The following is a 10,132-nucleotide window of genomic DNA, read 5'->3' as shown; positions in this document are numbered from 1 at the left end:
ATTAACTAGATCCCTTGTCGTTGTCTATTCAGAAGACGTAATCCAACATGACTCCCGGCAGCTTTAACAAACAATAAGGGTCACTTGGACGATTATCTGGTTCCAGACACTCCTTTTTCCAGCCCTTGTGATGAATCATCGTTGGGAATGCGACATATCTGTGTCCTCCTCAGACTCAATCAGCGTCTCCTTATCCCTCAGCAGCTCCCCGGAGATGTTCCTCATCAGCCGGCCCTGTTTCTGGTGGATCAAAGTGGAGGTCCAGGCTGGACACATACCAGCAGACACCTGGGTGTAGCGTGGCCCTTAACCTTCACCTCGGAGTGTAAACCGATAAGGCCGAGCCGGAGCTCTATCTGCGGCGCTGCTCTTTGTTTTGAGGAGGAGACCCCAGGGTGGAGTCCTTCACCTCAGCCGGCCCTGCAGCTGAACACACAGGACCACAGCCTGGTATCATTAGAGGAGCAGCCCCCATCCTTCATACATGCACACAGACATGCACACCGCTGCCCTTCAACCTCCGCCCAGCTCAACGCTTTGGCTTTTTTCAACATTTCCTCTTCGATGCACAAATTAAAAACGTGCCTAGAACCCGGTGGATGCACCGAAACACCCAACAGGTGCTTAGAGGCCAAAGATGCAACTCCTGGATTTGTAGGGTGATGATGATGCTGCACCGTGGAGACTGTTGCTATGAGAAACATCCACCCAGAGGCCTGACGCTTAGACGCTGCTCAGAAAGTTCTTCCACATCTTCCAAAGACTGGAAAAATATGCACAAAACATCGACTAGAGCAGAGACCAATGTCAGAATTGTTTGCTGGAGTCTGACAGGAAGAAATCCAGACTCACAAACCTTCAGATCACCGTCCCATCGAGCAGAGCGAACGTTAATACGTTTGTGCAACGTTTCCTCTCAGATCTTTGATGCACAAGTTAAAACGTGCATAAAAACAGGCGTCTATGGATGCATCTAAAGACCAAACAATTAACAGAGAAGAGCATCGACCAGGAATCAGTGTTGACTTCATCATGAACAACGTCCTGCAGACGGACGTCAGAGATCAGACGCTGCTGAACAAATCCAAAGCTCTGATGGAGATTTGAAAAATACTCCCCAGTGCTTCATCACCACCACATCTCAGAGTTCTTTCTACAGTTGTCGGCTGACTTTCTGTTTGCTGGAGTCTCAGAGGCACAAGTCCAGACTCACAAAGCTCCCGCTAAGTCCTGAACTCACCAAATCATCGAGCCATCGATCACAGCGAGTGCAGTTTACTGTGGATGTTAAGAAGCAGCACCATCACCACCAGTGTCCCGTTTCACACCTCCACCCTCAAAGCTGCCGGGTGTATTTTTAGCTTCAGTATTTCCACAGCAGCCAGAACTCATCGTTCACACTCATCAGCAGCTCGCGTCCTCAGCTGGAAAAAGCCGAGTCTCGCTCCAACTTAAAGAAACCACGTAAACCCTGTAAATCCCCTTAAAGTGCTTCTTATGAGCGATGAAAACTGTTTCACGTCAGGGCGAGGCCTCCCACCTTCTTGGTCTCCTGCGGGTTGATCTGGATGGTGTAGACGCCGTTCTTATGGAAGCCGTCCTGGTAGAGGTCAGCACAGTCTCTGAACTTCTTCTCCTCGTCGGCCACCTTCGTGCTGTTGGGAACGACTGTGGACACGAGAGGACAAATGGAAAAAGTGTGAAGCTGTTTGTCTTCAGAGGACGTTGGACACCAAAGTCAGACTGAATCTTATTGAGGTTTTCACTGTAACAGCTGTGAAGGAAACGTTTTACTAAAACTCTGATTGACCAGTTTGCTGAGAGTCGATGAGGAGGTTAAAACTCTACTGTGTGTGTTTTGTTGCTAGAAAAAGAAAATCATGATGGTTTTTAATGTCGGTCTTTAACATGAGAAAACCACATTAGTGACATGAAAGAGTTTCATAAAGTATTTATTGACAATCTGATGCACTGACTGAAGTGTTCATGTGAATCCTTTGTTTTCTTTAACTTGAATTTAAATCAAGTTACATTTCTGGTTTTATTTTGTTCTGAACTAATTCCAGTGACTGTTTCACTGGTTTGTGAGTTTTCTGTTATTTTGTGTGTTTTGTTTTATTTTGTTAATATTTCTGTACTTATGGTCATCAGACTGGAACAACACGACCGTTTGTTAAGCTTGCAAAAAAGTTTGCAGAAAAAGAAAGAAAGAAAAAAAGCCAGTGTTAGCTTAGCTTAGCTTAGCATAAGGAGCAGAAGAAGATGTTTGAAAATGTAACCACCAGCACATTCACAGCTCAACAAATAACATCCCATCAGTTTAACGTGTGAAAAAACAGGAACTGAACCTTTCACAACCTGTCGGATGTTTCAGCTGAAACTATTTCTGAGTGAACAGCAGTGACTTGATGCTAAGCTAAGCTAACCGCTCCATGACTCCAGGTCCATACAAATGCACTGACAAGCAACACAGTGGAGGAATAACAGTCACATTTTTTTACTTAACAAATCCTTTAAATCTGCTTTATGTAGGTTTTTTAAATTCTTCTAAATGACAGAAGGTGTAGAAATGTTAAAATATGTTCTTATTTTCACCCAAATTATGTCGTTTTTCTGAAACTAACCAAAAGGTTTTGGTGCCTGAACTTGAAAAACTAATCCAAAATCTAAAGTGAATGGACCTCTGTGGACCTGAAGGACCTGGAACTCTTATCAGGTAAAACTTTGCTTCACCAAACAAAGCCACCGTAGATACAAAACCAGCAGAGGTTCTGTCAGATACGACAGGAACAGATTTGGACTTTGGCAGAAAATCAAAGCTCCGGTGAACAACAACAACCACAGACACCAGAACACGGCTGTAAATGAAGCCGGCGCTGTTCAAACCTGCTGCCACTGATGTAACCTCTGATGTCAGAGGAGCTCCACAGCGTTTCATAGATCACTTCCTGCTTCATCTACTCCATCAAGAAACCACGTCTCAGTGGGAACCAGCAGGTAAAGAACCAGCAGGTAAAGAACCAGCAGGTAAAGAACCAGCAGGTAAAGAACCAGCAGGTAAAGAACCAGCAGGTAAAGAACCAGCACTTCATCTGGAAGCATCCGTCTCCATCTGCACGTAATTATGGCGCCGCTATTTTGAAACCAAGCAAGACGCTGAGGACAAAGTGCTACAAGCTATAAATTTCCAGTTCCTGTTATAACAACTGGTTTGTATTTACCTCCTCGTAGGAAACTCTTCCGATTTTTTTTTTCTCTCCCCTCATACGAAGGTTCGTCTCAGTTTTCACACTCATGTTTTCTGTTGTTGGGATCGTCAGCGACGCTGCATTTGGGTGAAACATCGCAGCTTTCTGACAAAGTATTGAGTGTCAGCGACAAGAGCGTCCAGCTGTGGAGGCCGAGCGGCCCTTGGCTCTGCAGACAGCGACCGGCCTGTCAGGTGGTAATTTACCCCCAGCGGGGCGCCAGCGGGGCACGTCTCAGAGGCCAGAGATCACGTTCTGCTCTTCGATCTGGAACCGTGTGCACCATCGTTTCCCCATTTCCTCTGAAGGTGGAGGAAGACGTTCTGCAGAGCGACTGCACTCGAACAGCTTGCTGCCCAGCTCTGCAAATATTATTTATGTGCCGGTATTTATTTGCAGAACAACATTTAGTGGTTCAGCGGGGACTCGTGTTCGGAGGGGGTTCATGTGAAAGCAGTTCGGCTGTTTGCATAAATCAGGGCCGCTGCCAAACCAGGCCGAATGCTGGGAGCCAGGAGGCGGAGTGATGGAGCTAAACGGACGGCTGTGGACGCCGGCGCTCCCGTGTGACGCCACCAGTCGGCCGACAGACGACGAACACCGAGTCACGTCGCTGCTCTGAGGGATCACTGATGGATGAAGCTCATCAGATTTATGAACGCGCTGCTTCATTGTTCTCACAGCTGCTAGCGTTGAAACAACAACGACGCTTCATGGGTTTAGGTCCTGTTGTCAGCTTTTTCTTTTCCCTTTTCTACTTTATTAAACACGTGGGAAAGTCTTTAAACCGTCTCTGCTCCTCTGACACATACGATGCTCATGTTTACGATCAATCAGACGCTAGTTGGACCTCGTCTGAACAAACTCCACGAACAGACTTCATATTAAGTCCTATAGGATAATAAAACTGTTCAGTGTCTCTCAGGACAGAACCACTCACTGGTATTTATAGTTTTATCAGATTAAACACAACATCTCATATAAATTAACTCATTTACATGTTACCCAAAGAAACGAACCAGAAATCTGTCCAAAGCTCAAATAATGTCACACACATTAAACATCTGTGTTTTATTTTATTTTATTTTACAGAATGTAGTTTGAATATTAATTGAAAGCATCACAGATGATTGGTTCAGTTTTTAGCTCTAAAAAGTGGATTCAGAGGAGACAAATCCAGAGTTCATGGTTCCTCTATGAAGGCTGATCTGATCTTATCTTATTTTATTTTATTTTATCTTATCTTATCTAAACCCAACTCGTATAAAACATGTAGAACGAACCTTTGCTTTAGGTAGAACTGTATTGATCCTTTTGGTGGGTAACTCAGGGAAGCTGTTGCTTTATTGGTTCATTTACATCTCTGTTTGTTCCTTAATTGTACAATCCAGCTGCTTGATTGACTGATTGATTGATTGATTATAGCCAATCGACATGCACCGATGAAGACTCAGGTGAATGCAGGTAACAGGTACCAGTTCAGTGGCTGAAACTGGAAACCAGTGCTGACTTACCTGCAACCCTTTACCTTTTGAACATTGACAGTTTGAGTCCAAACGCTATAAACGGACTGAACAGTTTGGTTTGCGGTCCGACTACCTGCAGAAAGGTGCTGCAGTCGCTGCAACAGCAGGCGTCAGACTCACTGCGATGGTCGATGAAGCATGAACATAATGACGAGCAGCAGTTTGACCACATCTAACAGAGAGAGTTTAGATTAAACGAAGCATTTCTGAGGCTTTGCATGGGACCTTAAAGTCATTAGACTCTGACTGAGCAGCTGTAAAAATGATGGATGTCATTCATTTAGTGGGATCATAGAACTCCCTAAAACAAAATCTGACTTAGCAGCCAGGACCTTGTTTTTTTTTACACAGTGTTCCAAAGCTGAGATCAATTACTGCTGCTAATGAGGTCTGAATAACAAACGAAACATCTGCAGCAGCTCAAACACACGAGAAGCTTCGTTTTAGGGAAAAACCGTCGACGGGGAAACTCGCTTACAGAGACTCAGAGAGAAAACTCTGCTTTCTGAGCATCCATCACCTCAAAGATGTCGGAGCTGAGGAGGAAACGCTCGGGATCAGATTTCACAACACAGCAGACGCCACTCAGGACTCTAAGCGCTCCTTCGAATCAACCCTCAGACAAACAAACCGAAGCTTTCCAACAGAGGAGGAGCTCCGGATGCCCCGCCTCCTCCTTCACCTCCTCCACTCCACCAGGAGCTGTTAGAGTCATCCGGGCCGGGTGAGGAGAGGGGCGACCTCTGACCTCCAGGCCCGACTCACCCTTCAACACCAGCAGCAGGAGGACAGGACCAACCACAGAGTGGCGGCGGCGGCGGCGGCCATGTTCCATTTCTGGCCACCAATCATGAGCCGGAAACACGAAAACTAAAAAGACTCGGTGCCAAAATACAGCCCACAAAAGTAAGAATTTAATCTGACAAATCTATTAAAACACAGAAAGTGTTGCATCAAAAAAAACTTTAAATCTAAACCTGAAGAATGTGCAGATGATAAAAAAGCACCTAAAGAGACGTTCGCTAATTAAACGCAATCCAGACTGAACAAACGCTCCGAGCCGCCGCTGACCCATGGAACGTTAAAACCAGAACAGAGTGCACGTTAATCATGTGTAGCAGTTTTCCTTTATGCTAAGCTAAGCTAAGCTAAGCTAATCTCTTCCTGACTCCAGGACCATATGAGTACACTGACGTTTAACTCCAGAAAAAGTAAAAACATGAGAAAATGAATAGTGTGTGATAAGAGCAGAAGTTAGCCTAGCTTAGCATGAGGCGTGGAAGAATGCTAAGCTAAGCTAATCATGGCCAGACTCAAGGTCTATTTTAATTAATTTGCTTTATTTTCAGTTGTATAACTTTTGCTCTTTAATTAGCTGTAGTTTTTTGTTGCTCTGTAACCATGTTGGTTTGTTTTTATTCCATTTTAACTAACATCTGTGCTACAACTATGTTACTACTGTGTTCTTACTGTGTTATTACTGTGTTATTATTAACATTAGTTGGCGTGTTTAGTTTTGTAATAGGAGCAAACTATGTGTTAACTTTGGATATTAAAAGATAAATGTGTGTGTTAAATTTGCAGCTAGCTAGCTTAGCTTAGCATAAGGTGGTGGAAATGGCTCCAGTTTTTAACAATTAACATATCTTAATTATTTAATGTGTATGCAAACAGAAACAACAAGCTGCAGGATGGGATAAGTATTGCTTGGTGAGCAGTAGCTTCCTCATGCTAAGCTAAGCTAAGCTAAGCTAATGACTCCTTAACTCCAGGGCAATACAAGCGCGCTGACAGCTAGCTCAATGAGACAAAAGGAAAGAAGATGTTTACGCGACTATTCATTTAAATCCACTGTGTGTAGATTGTTTTTTTTAATGATCTTTTTTTATTGTTGTGGATGAATCGAACCAGAGCAGCTGTTTGTTAGAGACCTGACAGGAACACGTGTGAACTAAAGGGAGGAAAACAAACTACAGATGCAGAAATATCAGTGTGAATAAAGCTCACACTGTTAAAAATGTTCCGTTAAACACCACAGCTCTGTAGGGTTCAATACAGCAAATTATGGATTCATCGTATTTCAGATGTGCACATCGTACAGGAGAGGATGTCAGAGGATTGACGGGAGGTTTAACAGGTAAACGCTGACGTTAACGTTGATAAAGGCAGCAGCAGGATGAATCCAAACCACCAGGACGTCGGTCTGGTGCAGCTCTGTGGAACCTCTGCAGGAAATCCACCGACGAGGCTGCAGCCGATCCCGAGAAGCAGGAACACCAAGAAACTGTCAAATCTCTGGATTTCAGGCGAACGTTACAGGATCAAGTGGGTGTTTGAGAAAAGGGGTAAACGAGTTCGCCGTGTGTGACCGGACAAGAAAGGTCGCATTGCTGCCGGGTCAAACGCAGGCCCGGGAGGGAAATCCCTGGTGTCGTATTAACAGGGAGGGACCCAGAGGAATGAATAAGCCGATTACTTCATAGCTCAGAGAAGCTGCGCTCACACTTTGTAAAGTTAAAGCGTGACAAGCGATTGTTGCAGAGAAAAGCTTCCCGCTGCTTTACGGGCGCCACCAAACCTCTTTAACGGGAGCTGGTTCTTCACGCTGCTCCTGATGATGCAGAGCTTATGAAGCGGTACGAGGTGAAGCCTGCAGAACATCCCTGTGACTCCACAGAGGTCGTAAAATCATCGTCTGAACCAGAGGAAGGAAGCAAAACAACTGGCTGCCTCATCCGCGAACTCTGCGGTCTGGCAAAGTTCAACGGGCGTTTTGTGGGTTCGGGTCATCGCTAGTGTAGGTCGGCTCAATCTGAGGCCGCCAGGAGACGACAAGTCAAACACAAGTCTGAAGCTCCTCCTGGACGGACGAGCAGGATGGTCCTGATTTAGTTTGAGGGCTTCGAAGTGAAAACAAGAGTCTGCGGCCGCGATGGGGGCTGTCAGAGGCTGTTCTTAGAGACGGCAGAGCTAACGCGCTAACGCTTAGCAGGGAGAAGGTTGATCCTGGAAGCTGACAGGGTCGCTCCACTCAGCCAGCTGACGTCAGGATGTTCTTCAAAAAAACATGCAAAGCTTCTACCTGAGCCGTAGAACCGTGCAGAACCCCACAGCTCTACTCCCAGAACTTTTTGAGTCAGGACTTTTTGAAAATCGGCCCTCGGTGTTAAATCTGTAAAATAATCTTCAGTGATTCTTTTAAAGCATCTCTCAAACCTCACCAGCTGCTTTTTTATTTTTTATTTTATTTTGGCTGATTTGTTTTACTGAATATCCCAGAACCCTCGAGGAAACGTTGTAATCATGTCAATAGCTCATGCAGATTTTTTTTATTACAGAAATTAAAATAATAAAAGTTGATGATTTACCATCAAAACTAAAAATCTTTAATTGTCAGAAATGAGCATCTCCACTAATGTTCACTTCATTTCAACCAGATGTGTTGCTGTGGGTAGAAACAGCTCAGTTTGGTCAAAAGCTGACCGACACAGGTTTCCTAACGTCAGCATTTTAGTCAGAAGATGTTTGAAAATCACTGAAATCGTTGTGATTCATCATCTGGGAACCATGAATGTTTTTAATCAATTTCATTCATAATTAATCCAAAATCGCTGCAGGTGGATCAGTGGTTAGCACCGTCGCCTCACAGCTAGGAGGTCAGTGGTTGGCGTCCCGGTGAGGACACCCGGGATCTTCCTGCGTGGAGTCTCCATGTTCTCCCCGTGCAGCGTGGGTTCTCTCCGGGTTCTCCGGCTTCCTCCCACAGTCCAGAAACATGCTGAGGTTAATTGGTGATTGTAAATTGTCCGTAGGTGTGAATGTGAGTGTGCGTGGTTGTCTGTCTCTAAGTGTAGCCCTGTGATAGACTGGTTACCTGTCCAGGTGAACCTGCCTTCACCCTGAGTCAGCTGGGATAGGCTCCGCCCCCCATAGTGAGGATGAAGGTGTAGAGATGATGGATGGATGTGATTAATCAAAAACTTTCCTTTCATGCAGACATTTCACTTAAAAAGCTCAAAAAGCTCCTTTAATGGAATTCATCCATGAACTTTATTTTTCTGGTTTTACTTCATTTATTTTTTGTTTATTTTGTTTTATTTACAGTTTAGCGTTTAAAATAATAAATCCTAACGACATCGTCTCTTTCTGTTGTTTCTGCACCAGTCTCTCCATCATGCTGGCTTTGTGAAGCCCTTTGGTCTGCATGTAAACTTCTGTATAAATAAAGTTTGATTGAAGAGCTGCTGGATCACATCAGGTCATCTTGATGCTAACGCGGCTAAAAGCTGAAGCGCTGGTTTGGAAACGTCATCTTCCACCCAAACCACCGTCTGTAATCAGAGCCTGAGCCGAGGTCGGGATGTCGGCGAGCTTCTCTTCATGTTGTCTCTCAGCTCTTGGCTCTCGGCGAAGCTTCAAAACTCAGCGCTGCTTGTTGTTGTCATCGTCTAAACTGTCCACTGATTGGTCCTGCTGAGCTCAACACTATCTGAAATCTCAGTGAGGCTGAACTTTCACTTCTAATACCGTCTCCATCTCCGTCCTTCAGCCAGAATCTGCTCCTTGGTGATTGTGTAAGACGATATTTGTACTTTAGATTACTGAGAAACTGATGACTGATTCCAGTCAGCTTACCTCCGTCCTTGGAGCAGAGGTTGAGGAGGTTGTGGACGGTGTCCATCATCTCCTGCTGCTGCCTCTGCAGGGCGGTGCTGTTCCCCGTGGCCCGGCTCAGCTGGGCCTCCAGCTCCCGGATGACGCCGCTCTGTCGACCCACCAGCGCCTGCAGGCTTCCCTTCTCCTCCCGCAGGCTGTCCAGCTCCTCCTGGTGTCGCACCTCCATGTCCAGCATCTTCTGCTCCAGCAGGCTGCAGGAGAACCAGAGGTCAGGACGAGGTTGTTGTTATGGAGACAGAGGAGATGGTCATTATCGTCCTAATCCTCTGGAAGGACGATTATTTTCACAGGATTTAACTGGACTAGTGGTTCTGATATTACCACTTATCTTCTGGTTATATAACATGTGAAAATGGGCCAAGTGATAAAAACAAGTCAATACAAACTCCTTCATCTCTGACTCTTAGTTCCTGCTGCTTCTTTTTAATGGAAACCTGGAACTTTAAAACCTGCAAGATAAAGAAATCCTGAATGAAGCTGTAAGCATGATGCTGATGGTGGCCGTCATAAGGCTGCTTCAGCTTCCAGTCAGATCTCTGCATCAGCTGCTTTCAACTCCATTCTAGCTGCAGCACCTTCATGAATGAGTCCTGATGTCCTGGTGCTGTCCAGCTGGAGCTGAGGACTTGGAGCTACTAAACCCTCCTGGACACTTTCACACAGTTCAGACTGTGTGTTAGA

General features: G+C 45.2%; 1 protein-coding gene across 1 annotated transcript in view; it reads right to left on the bottom strand.

The window, feature by feature from the left end:
- angpt1 (angiopoietin 1) overlaps positions 1 to 10,132 on the bottom strand; it is a 65,561-nt gene that overhangs the window by 27,795 nt on the left and 27,634 nt on the right. The window contains exons 4-5 of the mRNA XM_008292380.1: positions 9,410 to 9,642; positions 1,541 to 1,668 (exon numbers count right to left, since the gene is read on the bottom strand). Coding sequence (XP_008290602.1) covers positions 1,541 to 1,668; positions 9,410 to 9,642 — 361 coding nt within the window. The remainder of the gene's footprint in view (positions 1 to 1,540; positions 1,669 to 9,409; positions 9,643 to 10,132) is intronic.

The sequence above is a fragment of the Stegastes partitus genome, unplaced genomic scaffold, assembly GCF_000690725.1.
Source record: "Stegastes partitus isolate 25-593 unplaced genomic scaffold, Stegastes_partitus-1.0.2 Scaffold806, whole genome shotgun sequence".
NCBI classification, from domain to species: Eukaryota; Metazoa; Chordata; class Actinopteri; family Pomacentridae; genus Stegastes; species Stegastes partitus.
The sequence above is the reverse complement of the archived record's forward strand: the minus strand, read 5'-3'. Positions and strand labels throughout refer to the sequence as shown.